Source organism: Odontesthes bonariensis, chromosome 23 (assembly GCF_027942865.1).
Source record: "Odontesthes bonariensis isolate fOdoBon6 chromosome 23, fOdoBon6.hap1, whole genome shotgun sequence".
Classification (NCBI taxonomy): Eukaryota; Metazoa; Chordata; class Actinopteri; order Atheriniformes; family Atherinopsidae; genus Odontesthes; species Odontesthes bonariensis.
Genome location: NC_134528.1, coordinates 27,351,429 through 27,369,258, shown reverse-complemented (window position 1 = coordinate 27,369,258; position 17,830 = coordinate 27,351,429). Strand labels below are relative to the sequence as shown.

At 43.1% G+C, this 17,830-nt stretch overlaps 2 protein-coding genes across 9 annotated transcripts in view; one reads left to right on the top strand and one right to left on the bottom strand.

Annotated features, from left to right (window-relative positions):
* The window catches only part of LOC142374078 (caskin-2-like), a 75,116-nt gene extending 60,850 nt beyond the window's left edge, over positions 1–14,266 (top strand). For 7 of the 8 annotated variants that reach the window (XM_075457595.1, XM_075457594.1, XM_075457592.1 and 4 more), the window contains 7 exons: positions 5,935–6,008; positions 6,095–6,205; positions 6,339–6,440; positions 6,559–6,697; positions 7,050–9,281; positions 9,554–9,791; positions 11,796–14,266. In XM_075457595.1, coding sequence (XP_075313710.1) covers positions 5,935–6,008; positions 6,095–6,205; positions 6,339–6,440; positions 6,559–6,697; positions 7,050–9,281; positions 9,554–9,791; positions 11,796–11,892 — 2,993 coding nt within the window. In that variant the 3' untranslated portion in view covers positions 11,893–14,266. The remainder of the gene's footprint in view (positions 1–5,934; positions 6,009–6,094; positions 6,206–6,338; positions 6,441–6,558; positions 6,698–7,049; positions 9,282–9,553; positions 9,792–11,795) is intronic. The other variant, XM_075457589.1, reaches the window with a different exon arrangement.
* Positions 14,267–14,404: 138 nt separating this feature from the next.
* Positions 14,405–17,830, bottom strand: part of nherf1a (NHERF family PDZ scaffold protein 1a) — a 35,784-nt gene continuing 32,358 nt past the window's right edge. The window contains exons 5-6 of the mRNA XM_075457596.1: positions 15,431–15,529; positions 14,405–15,349 (exon numbers count right to left, since the gene is read on the bottom strand). Of these exons, the coding sequence (XP_075313711.1) occupies positions 15,188–15,349; positions 15,431–15,529 (261 nt within the window). The 3' untranslated portion in view covers positions 14,405–15,187. The remainder of the gene's footprint in view (positions 15,350–15,430; positions 15,530–17,830) is intronic.

Genomic DNA, 17,830 nt, shown 5'->3' with positions numbered 1-17,830 from the left:
AAAGAATAGAAAAATACTTTATTCATCCCCCAATGGGGGAAATTCAAATTAGTCAAGTAGCTCAAAAAAATTATAAATATTTACAATGATTGTACATCAACAACAACAATAATACTACTACTACTACTACTACTACTAATAATAATAATAATGAGAATAATAAATGACTAAATAAATAAATTTGAGAAGAACATGTCAGCAGTCACTGTTAAAAAGCCTTATGGCTGTGGGGACAAAGGACCTCCTGAACCTCTCAGTCCTGCAGCCTCCCACTGCAGCTGCTCCTCTGTCCTGCCAGGATGCTGATGAGAGGATGTTTATTGTTCTCCAAAACAGAATCTAATTTCCTTCTCATCCATTGCTCCACCACAGCACTGAGAGGCTCTAGCCTTCTACCGACAACAGAACCAGCCTTTTTTGCCAGTATGTCCAGGCGCCTACATAAAACATGCACATCATGTCACTACAGACATTGAAGGACCTGAGCCGTCTCAGGAAGAAGAGACGGCTCTGGCCCCTCCTGTACACTGCTTCCATGTTGACCACTTCACTTTATTATCCAGACCACCCCCAGGTATTTGCAGGTCTGAACATTCTCTATCCCTCCTCCATCAATTCAGACTGACTGGTATGGAGTTTAGATCTCCTGAAGTCCACCACCAGCTCTTTGGTCTTGGTAGAGTTCAGGAGCAAACAGTTCTTTTTGGTCCAGCCATAGAAGGACTCCACAAGATCCCTGTACTCCTTCTCCTGTCCACCGCACACACATGCCACAACAGCCATATCATCAGAATACTTCTGTATGTGGCAGGACTCTGAGTTGTACATGACGTCAGATGTGTACAGGGTGAAAAGAAAAGGAACCAAAACACTACCCTGTGGAGCCCCAGTACTGCATTCCAGTGTTCCAGAAACACATCTCCCCATCCTGACATACTGTGGTCTGGCAGACAAATAGTCTATAATCCATTATGTCAGGGAGGGGGCCATACCCATACCTAGAAGCTTGTCTTTCAGTATGGGAGGCCGTATGATGTTGAAGGCACTGGAGCAGTCAAAGAACATGATTCTCACATATGAACCAGGCACATCCAGATAAGCATATGCCTGATGCAACTTGTGCAGAATCGCGTCTTCCACTCCTATGTGTTTATGGTAGGCAAACTGGAGGCTGTCAAGAGCCTCAGCAACCTGCAATCTTATGCAACAAACAAGGAGTCTCTCCAAGGTCTTCATTATATGAGATGTCAAAGCCACTGGTCTGTAGTCATTCAGCCCCACCAGTTGCCCTAATTTGGGCACTGGTATGAGACAAGAAGTTTTCCACAGCACCGGGACTTTTTCCATCTGAAGGCTCATATTGAAGAGCCTCTGAAGAGGGACTGCTAGTTGACCAGCACAGTCCCTCAGAAGCCTTGAACAGACTCCATCTGGGCCTGCAGCCCTCCCTGACTTAAGTCTCCTGAGCTCAGCTCCAACCTCCTCTATAGTTAAACACAGAGGTTGTAGCGGAGGGATGGCGACAGGAGTGATGTTGCTATCAATCATAGAGATGGGGGTGGGGGTGCAGCTGGACAGAGGAGGGCTAGTGGTGGGAGTTGCTGCAGAGGTGGAGGTGCAGCTGGACTGAGGAGGCCAGGCGGTGGGAGCAGCCACAGATGTGGAGATGCAGCTGTGCTCAGGATGCCTGGTGGTGGAAGCTGCCGTAGAGGTGGAGGTGCAGGGAGGCGGAGCGATGCGGGTTGCCATTGAGGTGGAAGTACAGCAGGGCAGTGGAAGCGGTATAGAGGAAACCGCTGTAGTGGTGGGGGTGGAGGGAGCAGCAGCAGAGATGGAAAAAGCCACATTATCAAATCTGTTGTAATATTGGTTGAAAGTGTTGGCTCTGTCCACATCACTTTCCATAGACTGAGAGTTCTTCAGTCTGTATCCAGTGATGGTCCTCATGCCCCTCCACACCTCCTTGGTGTTATTGTTCTCCAGCTGTTTCTCTACCTTTTTCTTGTACTCCACCTTAGTTCGACATAGTGTCTTTTTAAGCTCCTGTTGTACACTCCTCCGCCTTTCTCCATCCCCATTCTGGAACGCCCTCCTTTTCTGGTTCAGGAGGTCTTTGATGTCACAAAGGATGAATAACTTTATAAATTTTATGATTTTAGTCATATTCGATGTACAAAAATGTGATATAAACTTCCATTGTAGATTTGTGACTTTTCTGACTGAGACGGTTACAGTTTTATCCTCGTAAAATATTTTTTTTTCTCATGAAAAGTGGTTTTTGGATTTGAATTTCTTCATAAAGTAAGATTTCCTGATCAGTGTTGGACTTTGCACCTTGAGGAGTTATCTGTTTCCACTCTACGCTGCTGAGCGAGACTCCTGGTCCAACCCTTATTTCTTTATATTTTGCCTTAGTGGCATCTAAAAATTCTACCAAAGATGACACAGCTTGATAGCCTGGCTGACGCGTCCACAATCTCGATGAGATGGTGGTCTGGGAACTAGGTGTGCATTTTCTCGTATTTGAGGCGTGGTTTCCGAAATGCCTAGAGCCGTTTATTGGGCGCTACGAATGTCTATCAAATGGCGTCTGGTTCTTCCCATGCTGGTTTGCGTGCGATTCATAGCCAATTGTATCACTTATACCAGATGACGACAGAAATTCGACGAGGAAGAAGAAGAAAAAAAAGTAAAATAAAAGTAAACTTGCGCTCTAAGCTACTTAAAGTGATGGTTCGGAGTAGATTCACCCTAGGGTCATTTGAACCGTGACATCCAGCCAAGTTTTTCCGATATTGGCTGAACATCAGCCGAGTTACTGAGTTATCTCGAATAGCTTAGTACAAGCGCTAATGGACCCTGGCAGTATCTCCAAAATTACCATACTAAAATCACATGCCATGACACCAAACTTCTACAGTAGTACAAATATGGTCTGTACTCACAAAACGATGCATTTGGAAGTTTGAAAATAGTCCAGGAGTTTATTATTATCAACACAAGCCTTATAGCTTCTCTGCTGCTAAAGCTGCATCGACGTCACTTCCTTGATCTGGGAGCTTCAATGTAAGATGAGGGTTGATCTACTACTGTAGACAACAAAGTATATGCTATATTCTACATGAATTTTTATGTTGTAGTGTTGTGAATTTATTTTATCAATGGAGAAATTGAGCAGCCTTGCTTTGTTGTCTACAGTAGTAGATCAACCCTCATCTTACATTGAAGCTCCCAGATCAAGGAAGTGACGTAGACGCAGCTTTAGCAGCAGAGAAGCTATTAGGCTTGTGTTGATAATAATAAACTCCTGGACTATGTATAAACTTCCAAATGCATCGTTTTGTGAGTACAGACCATATTTGTACTACTGTAGAAGTTTGGTGTCATGGCATGTGATTTTAGTGTGGTAATTTTGGAGATACTGCCAGGTTCCATTAGCGCTTGTACTAAGCTATTCGGGATAACTCAGTAACTCAGCTGATGTTCAGCCAATATTGGAAAAACTGCGGGTGGGCTACTTGGCTGGATGTCACGGTTCAAATGACCCTAGGGTGAATCTACTCCGAAACACTTTCTAAGGCTGCATCGAACGGTAACGTTGTGTCCGCTGCCATGGTGGATTAACACTCTACACGCTTCGGTGTAGCGCATAGACGTCGTCATCGTCTTGCTGCCCCCCCTCCCCGTTCTGTGATTGGTTCCCAAACTCAGGCAAAAATAAGGGCGGTGGTTTCCAGGCTGACTTTGCAGTGAGAATGAAATCGAGCGCGAAGCAGCATGGGAATTCCCAGGCTAACAGCTTGACAGATTGTCACCATCAATGACCCTTTAGTTAAAAACTTGTCAAAGAGAGCTCAGGCTGTGTTGAAGGATAAATGTGCTCATAGCAGATATTGACTTTCAAGCTTGTTAGAATTGTAATTTTTCTGGCGACTCAAGACTTTTGCAGTGCTGTAGATGTTTAGCCCTTACCCTCAATTATTTGACTTTAATCTACAATCAAGTATTGCTCTTCTTTTTAGTTTTTCATTTTAAATTGTGACTTTTTTAAACAAGCACTCGAAATTTCCCAACTTCAGTCTTGAAATCTCTGACACAGGAACCCTGATATTTATCTTCATCCTTTCAATGCAAGATTTCAAGATTGTAGTGTCTCCAGCTTAACTGTGCTGTCCTCTACCTCAGGAATGTGCTTTTGTTCTGCACAGTGAGCTATTATTACTGTCAGTCTGAAAGGAAATGAGAAAGAGAAAAAAGGCTTACCTCACCTGGCTACTGAAACCAATAAAACCACCATCCCGTAAATTTGTTGTGCTTTCAGGTGGGAGTAAAATCACTGGGGTTTGCTCGTGTTGGGGGAGTTCTTAGAACTCTCTAAATGCAAGGTGTCACTTTTGATCTCTGGTGACCTGGGGCTGAATGGGAAGAATGACTGAAGTTGGGGATGAGAAATGTGGAGTGGGAGGGAGGAATCGGAGGGAGGAGACATAGACAGAAGCAGAGGGAGCAAAACGTATCTGCTAAGTGACGAAGAAAGAGAGCAGAAGACAGAAAAAGAAGTGAGCAGTTGAATAAACTGAAAGAAGTGTCTGAGCTGTGTGAGGGATAAGCAGAAAGAAAGATGAAGTGCCAGACATCAGGAGCTTTGCTGCTCTCATTCCTCCAGAAGGGTAAGAGGCTGCTTTCTGATTTGACCGGATATTTGATGCTCACATTGAGTATTATTTTAGGAAGTGATGTGGCTGTAGAGACGACTGAGGACTCACACTGTTGTTTGTGCAGAATTTAAAAGCAAATGAGAGATGAACAGGGAAAATGCTCCTGATGGAACAGGGCTGATCTGATGCTCCAACAGTTTTGGCTATGGAAAAGAACAAACATTTACTTTGTTGTTGTGTTTTTTTTTTTCAAATTTCTGATATTCAGTAACAAAGAAAATATTTGCACACACACATTTTCTTGTCTTCTTTTGTCGAGCTTTGTGAAAAGCAGGGAGCTTTTCAAAGCAAAGTTGATGTTGTTGGAGCCTGAGGCTAAATACCTCTCTAGGTGCTACTTACTCCCATGGGAGACCTAGGCTCCCAATCACCTCGACAATGGAGTGCAAATGAAAGCTCTAAAAAGAGGTCAAATAAAAAGTAAAGGAGGAAATGTGACAGACTTTTTTTTATTATTCAGAAATCTGATTGAAAGGAGATTTTAGTATTTTTTTTTTTTTTTTTCTGGACAAATTTCCAAGTTGAGAAGCCAGAGGGACTCATATGTGGGCCCAGCCGAAGAAAAAGAAACAGAAGGTGATGGATGTTTTAAAGTCTGCAACTTATTCAGATTTACAACCACTTTGTTGAAGCTATGAATGATCTCCTCCATCACTTACTCTAAAACTGTTGTGTTTCTTTGTATGTTGAGAGTGTTGCCGTACAAATAAAGATTATTATAAACCGGCATCCTGGATCCTGACCGGTAAAAGTTTAGTGATTTAGTGATAGCCTGACGGCTAAAAGACAGAAACACAGAAAGAGAAGTGGGGAGTGATTAAACCTGAAAGCCTGGCCCTCAGGGCAAACAGACAAAGATGGAGAAAATGGGAGGCAAGTTGCATTCCTCTGAGATCAGTGGTAAAATGTGGGAGATAAGTCAGGAGTGTACTGAGATCAGGTCGATAAGCCTTTTTCACTCACCTGAAGAGGCCTAACAACACCGCTCTCTCAGACGGCTGCTTGGATTAGACTGATGCAACATGACCTTCCTAATGCAAACTGATCTCTTTTAGCATTTTCGGATTTGACACATGCAATACACTGCTTACTTTTAAGTCTTTGATCTGTCTTTGGGCGTGTTGTTTTTCTTCCCTTGTCTTCTCTTTACCTCCAATCTCTGACAAAAAAATGGAGAAAAGGTCATCCCATAGGATTAATTATGTGTGTTCTTTAGGTGGTTCCCGTCGGCAGTTCAACAGCACTCATCAGAAAGGCTTTTTCAGACCAGAACAGCTTCTGGAGGGCAAGGTTAGTTAAAAACTAGTGGGGTTTTGCAAGTTTGAGTGTGTTTATATCTAAGGGGTTTCAGAATCCATGCCCTTGTTTGTATTTAGGACTCTGAAGCCATCTACCAGTGGTTGTGTGAGTTCCAGTTGGAGCAGTACACTTCAAACTTCATCAAAGCAGGATATGACGTACCCACTATCAGCAGGATGACCCCTGAGGTGTGCTAGCTTTAATGCCAAACACATTTGAGACAGCAGTTAATATTAGACTTAAAACTTTAAGAACACCTTAAAATACTGCACGCTTTAAGCTGCAATTTTACATTCTTTCTTCATGTGTATTGCACTTCAGGATCTCACAGCTATCGGAGTGACTAAACCGGGCCACAGAAAGAAGATCTCAATGGAGATTGGCAAGCTGAGCATCCCTGAGTGGCTACCCGATTACATTCCTGTGAGAAATCCTTTCTGACATCCCACTCGCATGTTGCACATCTTTCTTGGATTTATTGTAATACTCTGAAAATCTCCTTTTCAATTTTACCTCTGCCGCTGTGTGTTTGTTGTTTTAGTCAAACCTGGGAGAATGGCTTAGTGTGATTGGACTGCCTCAGTACCAGAAGAGATTGTGTGACAATGGCTATGACTCTATCACTATCATTAAGGACATCACCTGGGAGGACCTGCAGGAGATAGGCATCACCAAACTGGGTAAGAAAGTGGATTCCATTTCTATGAAGTCTGCTGCTGTCTTCTCCAAAAGATTCAAATGTTCACGGTTTACTTTTAGCCCTTTCGAATGTGCACACTGGATATCAGTAAATATTCATAAAAGCAGACTTTATTGCAGATCAGTTGTGTTGGTTTGTGAGTGATCTGACAAGTTTACCTTGTACCTAAAGGCTCCATTGGGAAGCACAACCAAGGCCTACACTTTGCTTTGCACATTTTAGGAAAATAACTGGTCCATCTGCACCAATATTGAACCGATTCTTTCGTTTTCTCTGCTCCACCTCTCGTCCAAGTTCAATCATCAGCAATAACTTATTTGTCTATGTTTCAGGCCATCAGAAGAAGCTAATGTTAGCCGTGAAGCGACTATGTGACCTGCAGCGCTGTCGTAGTCACAAAGCCGGAGGCGGAACTCTCAGACGAAAGCCCCCTGCCGCACTGGAGTTGGTGGCCATCGAACACTCGCCAACGCACAATGTTCATGCTCACACACACTCTGACGCTCCGCCAAACAACTGCTGCCCCTCGCCTCGCACCCCAAGGACCCTCCTTTCCTTCCAGGACAGTGAGCTGAGCGCCGAGCTGCAGAGTGCCATGATGGGCAAGGTGGGAGGAGGGGCATCAGAGGCATTTGGCATCAGGGGCGTGTCCTCTGCAGTAATAGATGCCATGTCAGTCAGTCAAGAGAGCATTAGCAAACGTTCGCGGGGCTCAGGGAATTCTGGAAATTCAAATTCTGGACAATTTCAGGATCGCCAAGCTAATCCATGTTCAGCCAGGGCATCCAGCCGGTCTGAGGAGAGTCTGGGCAGTGGTGGAGGAGAGGAGGCCAAGCGTGCAAGAGGCAGTCCTGGAGTAAGAAATAAACACATGCCTACTGAGATGCGCGAGCACCAGAGTTGGTCTGCTACCACAAACAAACTCGCCTTCTCCCCCATAACTCCCCCACTAACCCCCAGTAAGATGCCCCGCTTTGCTCATCCAGCAGTTCCACTGAAGGCCAGACACCTCCAGTCTCCCAACCACCTGTATCACCCCCAGCACCAGCACCAGCCTCCGTCCTCCCCATCGTCTCCATCCCCGCAGCCTTCCCCCACACAGAAGACCTTAGGTCACCTGCAGGCTCAGGTAGGGGGTGTCAATGGGGCTCCACGAACACTGTCCAAGCCTCTGCCCGGAGCCATCCCTGTACTGAGACCCCCGCCTGCACAGATCCCAGCAGATGAACCCTTGAGGGGGTCACAAAAGAAGCGCACCCAAAGCTTGACTCGCTATGCCCATTCTGACGGAGAGCCTGATGACGATGACGAAACTGCTCATCCCCGTGCCTCCGCTTCCTCTGTAGCCATGCCATCCTATGCCACCCTGTCACGCAGGACAGGGCGCGCCACAGGAGCCCAACGACACATCATCCGCAGTCAGTCCTTTGCTGTGCGCTCCCGACACAAAGGTCCACCACCACCGCCACCTAAGCGAATGAGCTCGGTAAGCAGCTGCCCTACACGTCAACAGGGGAACGAAAAAGTGGTGCCTGAGGTGAAGGAAGGAGTGGAAACAGAGAGCGTGGGCAGTGTGAGGAGCATCGCAGCCAGGTTAGAAGGTAGCAACAGCAGCAGCCCATCCAGGAGGATAGATATGCCACCAACCCCCATCCCTGTTTCACCTGTTTACAGCCCTGCTTCTTCCCCCCACACACATGGATTTCCCACCCACATTATTCTACAACATTCAAAACCTGTTCCTGCCTTGGGTTTGGGAGGCTTAAGGAGGGTAGGAAGTGAGAGGACAGAAGGAGACACTGACAGACACAGAAGTGGAAGTACAGCTGGAACATTTGAAGACAAGCAGAAAGCAAGAAAAAGTGAAAAATCCAGGAGCGCTTCTGCATCACCAAAGCACAGTTCTGGGGAGTGCCTTCCTTTTGCTGAAGAGGGAAATCTCACTATCAAACAGCGACCCAGGATAGCAGCTGTTTCACCATCAGACACTGACTTTAAGACTCCATCAGAGGGTCCACTCCAGACCCCGAACAGCCTGGATATCCCAGAGTTCAATCTGAAAGAGTCCGATACAGTGAAAAGACGGCACAAACCCAAAGACAAGGATGCTTCCACACCTGAGGAGGCTAGTACCCCCAACAGAGATAACAACCACCTCCACACACACAGTGATGTCAGTGCAGTGAATGATGGGGAAGCTCGGAGGCTGGGGAATGCTTTCCAAAGAGTTGGCTCAGTGGGTAAAGGCCCAAAGCCTCCAGTTTCCTCAAAACCCTCCAGTCCTCTTAAACAACTCCCTAACAGCAGACTAACAAGCCTTCAAAAAAACATCTCGTCAGCACAAGTTACTGCACAAACAGCCATTCCAAAACTCACCAGTGTGCAGATTCACACAGTCTCCCCGATGCTGAGCGGCAGTATTCACAGCCAGACGTGTACACCCAGCCTGAAACCTGTGAAACACCCACAAACGCTCATGTCCAGGCCGGAGAGTCCACAGAAGGCTGCTGCTTTGCCTCTATCAAGAATCCCTCAGTCCAGCACGGCCATGACATCAACAGCAGGTAAAAGTCAAGAGGTTAACCTTTTTCTCTCCTAACAGTAAGAAACATATTGTACATATTTTATTTTTTTTACATTTATTACTTTATTGTATTATTATTATATTCTTTGTTCTTATGGCACCAAACAGACCAGGCCAAATTCCTCGTGATGTAAAAAATTACTTGGCAGTAAAACCTTTTCTGATTCTGATTCTGAAAATACTTCCTTAACTCTTAATGTTTCCTGATAACAGTTTAAATGCTGAGTAATATGATTACTTTTTGTTTATCAGGACCAAATCTTGGCATGGTTCAAAATGTTCCCTTTGCTGCTCCATCCTCCCCGGTGCGAACCCCTTCCTCACTCACCTCGCCACTATCAGGCCAAGCAGGGAATGCTGGGGTAGTCCCGGCTGGTGTGAACGGTCTGGAGGTGCTGGCTCAGAAGAGACTGGAGCAAACCAGCACGTCTCTGGAGGCCGCTCTCAAAGTGGTGGAGAACAAGCTGGCACAGGGGAGCAGTGTGGACAGGTAGTGGATTTTTCCCCCTTATTTTCACTATGTGAACATACATGGAGCTTCAGTCATATTATTGTACCCTTTAAGGAGTTACAGGAATATATTTGTGGTTTATCGTGTAAAATTGTACTTTCCATGTTACGTTGACATTGGTTAAACTATCACTATCAGATTATCAAAAGGCTTGCAAAAGAAACACAGGCTAAAGTCAACAGTTTGGAAGAGAAAACAGACTTCCAGTGACTTTTACTCACTGCTGTGCTTAAATTGCGTCACCGGTGTTCAGGCGTCAACAGTTCAGGTTCTTTAACACTGTTCAAGCACGCTGAGATTCGGGTGTTCACAACAGAGCCAGTGTCTCCGGAGAAATACTAAGATAAGTCGGGATGTGTCAAAGGCACAACAATCTCATTTCCTATGAATTCTTGGTTTGCAATTAACTGCAAGCAAAACAAACCACTTTTCAAGTTCTTAAAGATACAATTCTACAGAAAAGGCCAGCTTGGACCTTGAAATTTTCCCGAAACTTCTGAAAATAGTTGATTGTAGATCAAAAATTCTGATGGATGAACCTTTTGATAGATGTGATCATACACAGTCAAAACAAGACTTCCGCATCAGAGTAAACGTAAGAGTGCTCACTCAGTGGTGTAGTAATGGTGTGGACCCAGAGTCTGCACAGCACTGTGCCACGAAGTACCAAAGTCCTCACGCTTTCCTCCTCCCTATACTATTTCTCTTAAAAGATAGCTAACCTGCCACCTTTATGGAAGTGTCTTGTTCTGATCTGCTGTGTTTTTTTTTTCCGAAATTGCATCAGGTCCAATCATATTATGTGTTTACTTTTAGATTTGAAATAGAGCGTTAGCAATGCAGTATTGTGTTTTTCACTTAGATATGGCCGGGGGAACATAGCCTGGATCCCAGTGCCTCTCGGACAGACCCTGTAGAAAGAGTGGAAACAGTAAAGGATGTATTGCAGTGCTTGTTAACAATAGATAGGTAATCCTGGATATAATGATGTGAGGGAGTGTCTCTGCACCCTGGATGCTGAACTATGACTACGGCTGTGTTCGAAACCGCATACTTCTCCTACTACTCATACTAACTTTAACTTTTTTAAGTTCCCGGATGTATACTAGATGCATACTAGATTTGCCGAAATGTTGAGTATGCATCATGAGGTTACTACTCATACTCAAACTACCCAGGATGCAACGTAACGTGACGTCGCCGATCGTCATTTCCTGTTCAAACGGCAGTTTCAAGCTAGCTACAACGAGGGTAGGTTCACTTCCTGTTTTCAAAACAAAAGCACCAATTGTATCGTAATGGCTTTCCCTATGGTAAAAGGCAATGGGTATTTTATTTTGTGAAAATAACCGGAAGTGCGTTACTCACTGCGGCTAGCTTTAGTAGCGCCGAATTCGTGGGAACAAAATTGCAAATAGCCGGTATTTTGTCAGATTTTCAACACGTTGGGGATCTAAACGACTACTTTCTCACCTGAAAATGTTTCAAATGTTGCTAAAGTTATATATTTACAGAGTTTATAGCCCGAGCCGAAATCAGCTTCAGGCCGGCTGATTTCGGCTGGGGCAGGATCGAAGTGCACTGTGTGTAAACGCTCTGCATACTGTCTGATCGATGAGTATGCAGTATGTAGTAGGTGGTTTCGAACACAGCCTATCTGTCCATGTTGTCTGCTTCACCTGTTTACTGTCAACACTGCATGTGACGCTGCTACAAACCCAAACCCCGACCATTCAATCATGGTGTTCTCTGGAGATTTCATCCACACCTTTCTTACTGTTACATATCATTTTATCTTAGATATCAGCGGGAAAAGAAAAAATGAAAGGGCAGCACTTTTTACAGCCCAAACTCAGTGTAGATTTGTGTAATCATATTCAGCAAGATTCCTGGAAGATATTTATAGATTTCAGTTTGATGACAGTAAAACATTTCACTCAACATGCTCTGTGTATTGCCCACATCGCCCTCTCCGTTTCTCAGCAGCACCAGTTCAGTGAAGGCAGCCGGAAATATTCTGGACGACATTGGCAACATGTTTGATGACCTGGCTGACCAGCTAGATGCCATGTTGGAGTGACTTCCCGTCTTCTCCACTGCAGATGGACAAAGTTTTTTTTTTTTTTTTTTGCCAAGGGTAGATTCAGACACCAGCAAACAGGAGGTCCATGCACCTTTGATGCTGCGGAGAACTGGCAGTGGAGCTCGGCACCTCCTCGGGGACTCTTGGTGAATTTGTAAAGCGCAGTTGAGGATTTTCCAGCACACTGTTCCGATGTTGTCCAGTTTTTCTATGCGAGCACTTTGCCTCAGGACACACACCTGGGAACAAACAGCAGCTGTAAGATCTGCTTCCAGATATTATTTTATCACTAAAGGGAATGAGGGTCCATTTCTTTCAACTCATGTAAATATAGACATGAATCTATCGTGGCACTGTGTATGTGTGTAGTCAGATATCTTTAAACTGAATATATTGACTTACAGCTATATTTATACTTCTATGTTTTGTTTTGTTTTGTAACAAATGGAGTTCTTATTGACTGATTCACTGTTTAAGTCAATCAACTGAACATAAGCATTATTGTTATATGTACACTTTGCTGCTTATTGTCTATAACACAGAAAACACTGATGTAAGGAAAGCACATTCCATGTGGATGTACCAGATTTGAGATTTTTTTTTTTTACCCAAATATTGTTTTCCAGTTCTTCAGCAGGTTTTATCTATTCTTTAAACGACTGTTACTGTCAGTGAAAACCCACGCTCAGGCGTGGGCTGAAGTCGTTAATTCAGTGACTGTTTGGTGGATTTACAGCTCACCTCGGGGTGCTGTAAGTTCCCAAAGAACAAGATGCTGTTTTCTCTTTGAACGTTTCAGCACAGGTTTCTGAAAGAATGTCAGGTATTCTAAAACGACTGAAAACTTTAGAGTAATTGTGTGCATGTGCAACCTGGTGTGTTTCTAAAGAATTCAAATCAACCTTTATTAATGTCTCATTAAGAAAAAAAAATAATCACAAAAGATAACAAAGGATATATTTATATTTTACTTTTAACTAATTAATAACTATTTTTATTGAATTCTTCAAAATGAATTAGATTTGGTTACGTTTTAAAAGATTTTCAAATCAAAACGTTCTTGTTCTGTTGACTGTGTCATGTTATTTCAAACTGAACAAACTTTTGAAATTTTACCTTTACAGTTTTACCTTTACAGTATGTCATAGTTTAAATTCAGAGGTGACCACTGTAATTTAAAGATGCTCACGGTGTTTCCCAAAACCCAAAGAAAAGCAGCAGCAGTTTTGATTGGTCAGATTTCTGCCAACATATGGCAATGGGGACAACAGTGAAAGCACACAAACTAAGTTGTGATCATATGGCACTATTCATTCCTTAGTGAGAGATAGCAGAGAAATCAGAATAGTTAATTGTTGAAATATTCACTTTTGTTACAGACTCCATAAAGAAGCAGGGACCTGTCTTACAAAACCTATCAGCCAAATTAGCCATTGATGTTAGCCAGTTTTCATTTTTTAGTTTCTTTAACGAGAATAACTTGGTATTTCTGCAATGAATGAATTCCCCTTCAGGCATCAACAGTTTCATCTTATCGCAGTCTGGGGAAGTTATTCAGAATCAGGAATGTTTGGTTTATTTGTCGGATGTTAACTAAGATAATTGTACAACAGACTGATTAACTTTTTCCTTCGTAAACTTTCCCTCTTTTTCCCATGCACTTTGTGGAGACTCACTGTGCAAAAACATTTGTCAACCTTTCACTTTATGTCATACTTACGCTTACAATATGGTGCATTTGAATGCCAGTGTGAAAGCCGTTTACGTTCAGTGAGACCATTAAAGAAAAGCCATTTGTAAAACGACACACAAATATCTCAACTTTTACTGGACAAAGAAATAAAGGGAGTCCGAATGTTTTTATCGTCTGAGGATTCCAGTTTGACAATAAGGCAAATTTTTTAACTGTTTTTCCTGTTTTGTTTTGATGCATGTCACTTTTATTTATGTTCCTAACTGAATCCTGTGTCATCCAGGAGATCATTAAAGAGACAGTTTGTATTGCATTCATGTGTATTCAATTAGACAGCAAAGTTAATCGCAGAGACGGTATGAACATTATTACATGTATAGAAAATTTACTGTTAAAAGATATATGTTTAAGAAAAAGTGCAATAATTTCCTTTTCTTTCTTTCTTGTCTTTAGAATTTCTTCTCAGGATTTTTGATACACAAAAAATGTTTTTGTTTTTTTGGGTCATCAATTGTGGATCACACAAGCCGCAACACCAAAGTGTATGTAGTCATGTAATACTGTAATTATTACATGAGAACTCTGTCATGGTCGGACTACACCCATACTCACACCTGTCAAGTGTTGTGACACTATTGTGTTGAAAAAGACAGATAAATAAACACCTACTTAAAGCCGCCTGTGTTCTAGTTTATTTTGCAGTATCTCCAGGTGCACGAGGAGAAAAAAAAAATAGTGGCCATGTTGCACGTGCCAAATGTTCTGCACCAAATATTGATACCAAAGTGGACGATGTTTATCACAACACAGACTCAGTTCCATTTGATCCAAATGCTATATTTTTTGTCATACAGTGCTGAGCCATCAGTACATACTGTGATTTCCTGAAGATCGGGTGTAGATCACAACCAGATCAACAGATGCAGCTTAACGAAAAAAAAAAAAAAAGTAATTTCAGAAGAATCAACAGAATGCAGAAACTTTCTAGACTTTTCCCAAGTCGGTCAAACTAAAATTTGCTCTTAAATGATTCACTCATATGTACAGATTTATCAAGAGCAACACAGAAGAAAAAATTAATCTCATTTCTTTTAATTGGATATCAGGAAAACAGACCCTGGAGGATAACAGACCTCTCATCATTCCAAAGCCTGCACTGCTCCTTTAGATTTCAGAATGCTGGTGTTCACAGTCCCAGGAGATTGACTAGACAACATGTCAATTCTATCATTTCTAAATTTAAAATTGTGATGCAAAATTTCTCCTATGCCCCCACTATTCTGTACATGCTTTCTTCCATAAGAAACTGTACATTACTAGTTCTACTCACTTAATATATTAACATTTTATTCCTGTTTGTAATGCTGACAATCCAACTGTCATTAAAACATGAAAGAAAGAAAAGTGGCAAATCCCTAAATTAAAACATTGAAATCATGATATAATACTGTTTAACATGGGAGTTTAAAATGAGCTGTGTGTGTCTGACAGTGACATCCCGACAACAGCAGACACATGTAGAATCAGAGGCTGATTGTTTCTAGATTCTCCACTGGAGGGCAGCACAGAGCAGTGTGGCGAAAACAAACATGATGAAGTTTATAAGTTGCTGAACAGTTCATTCCTCTTGCTCCAGTCCATGGGCGGGGCTTTCTTGGAAGCTCGCTTCTGATGGGCTCTTTCTTTGGCTTGGGCCAGTGACAAGCCTAGACCCAGGTCGTCTACCAGTGGGGCCGGCTCAGGTTCAGGGGCCCTCCTAACCTGGAAACACACACACACAGGTTTATCATTCTGACTTCTATGCCTAGCATTAATATTCAACATGTTTCAGTAAAATGCTACCTGTGGAGGTGGGGAGCTGCGTGCTGGCAGGGAGGTGTTGGACGAGGCACTGGAGGCTGAAGAGCTAACAGATGCTTTGGGCCTCATCTCTGTTGGTGCCTGTCAAACACACACCACACAATGTTTGAGCTTACAGGGTCAGTTCGGGCCATCTAGCTAAAGTAATGCAATCTTCATGGGAGTTGAGGGGGTTTTACAAGTGATTTGCGCTGGCAAGTGATTTTAATCCAGTCCAAAGTGTGCTTGTGTGTACAGGTAATTTTTCACCCCCTCCATGGTAATAATTACACCCAAGATCATCTTGTTTTTCAGCAGCCAGCTCCTGTTATTTAGTTTTGTCAGCAGGAACATCTCTCTCTCAGATGCATTTTATCAACTTCAAATTCTTTTGGAAGTTTGTAGTAGAAGTAAAGTTGAAAGCTCTTTGATTTACAGACATGTATTTACCTTGTTCCGTTTGTCCTGCTGAATGTCCAGGGGCTTATACAATAAAGTAGTTTCAACATATCCAGTCTCTTGTGCTCATCAGGAATAATAAGCCTGACATTTGGGATCATGCTAAGCGGTGTGACAATGCTCAACCTGCAGAGACACCAGGTGAACTATCACAGTCATTAATCTAGAATTGCACACTCCTCAGAGCAAAGCATCATATAAGTTTACAATCCTAACTTAAAACGATGTCTTATCAAATTCAACATTTGAGCAATTCCATAACGCCCCTGAACTTTGTTCTCGTAAGTTCCAAATCTGACACTTTAGTGTCTTTGAGATCTCTGAACCCAGAGATATAAAACCAACTGTAAGCCGTAATGTGGATGACAGTTGAGGTATAGTCCTGCAGGGGGCAGCAGAGCCCGCAGGACTGCTGTAATTACTGCTTTAATCACGCTCTCACTCACTTATTAAAGTGGAGGCTGCTTAGGCACTTGTCTGACAGTTGAAGTACCAGCACTGATCCTACTCCTGCCTGACTTGCAGAGTGTGACTCACTTCATGCATCCAAACACTGGCATCCAGTTTAGACGTTGCTGCGCTCCTAAAAATAACCTCAGGCAAACATTACAGTTTGCCGCGTAACATAAAAAAAAGCTGTCTGGTTCGAAGCTTTTTCACACAACTTTTAAGAACTAACACAGCTAATGTATCGGGTGGGTTCTCGGCTTCTGTGGTTATGGCCAAATCAGAACCATCTCATGATATGCTGAGCTGATAAAACACACACACACACACACACACACACACACACACACACATCAGGTCAGGGGCCAGTGTGAGTATTCAATGCTGAGCGCTGCGTTATGTAATAGCGGGTGAATGAATGATTGTTTTGCTGCAGGAAAGTGGAAGCTGCCTGTATGCGAGTGCGTGAACAGCCTCCATTAGTCATCTCATTAGCATAATCCTCAAGTTAAAGCTAGTGCAATCCCATGATCCTCCAGGACACGGAGGGAGAGGGAAACAGAGTGGCTAGCTCTTGTTGCCATGGTGAAGGGTCAGCTACAATGTCACCAGTCACCAATCCACCATTCCCATGTTGTGTGTGCAGCACTCCCCCCTCCTACACACACAGTTTCCTTCTACAGGAGACTGTTTACTTTTGATAAACTCTGCCAGTGCTGGGCTAATTAAAGGGACATTTCACTAATTTCTATAGCTGCCATCGTCTTTCCTGTTCTGTTGGTTGGTGCTACTGTCTAATAACACACATATTAAATAGTTCATGTGTACATGTTATGACACCAAATCAATAACCAATTACTGGTAAGTCATTGATAGCCACCTGTCAGTAATTAGAGCCTTTTACAGCATTGCATTAAGGGATTATCAGCAGTAAATAGGGGGAAATTGCACTATGTGTTTTTAGGAGAAGTAGATATCGGAGTCAAAGATGGCTCACTAATCTGAATAGAAGTCGTTACTGTCACTACCACATGTTTGTCTCGCATGTGTGAGAGCTCTCAAATGTCAAAGGCTCACATAGACTCCCTGCAGGCTGCTGCACACAACTGGATGTAACACTGAGGCATCTGCAGAACAGATGAATTTCTTTACACATTTTGTTGATACTGTATCTACGAAGCACAAAGTGCACGTCCGGTTGTGGCCTCAACGGTCAATGAACACTCAGAATGTGAATGAGGTAATGGAGGTCCATTTCCAGCGCCCTGAACCTGCCCGCTGTTACATAACCCAATGTCTGTTTTGGGATCAAAGTGCATCGTGGATTGTCCACAGTTCAGGACTGAAATTAACTTTCAGTCATGTCGAATGTGTTCACTTCAACTCTATGACAGGCGGTGATGGCCCCCCTTTTCAGGTTATTATTGGGCTTTTTTTTTTAAATTATCATCATTTGACAAATGAGATGCATAAACCTGTTGTGGCTATGCTCTGTTA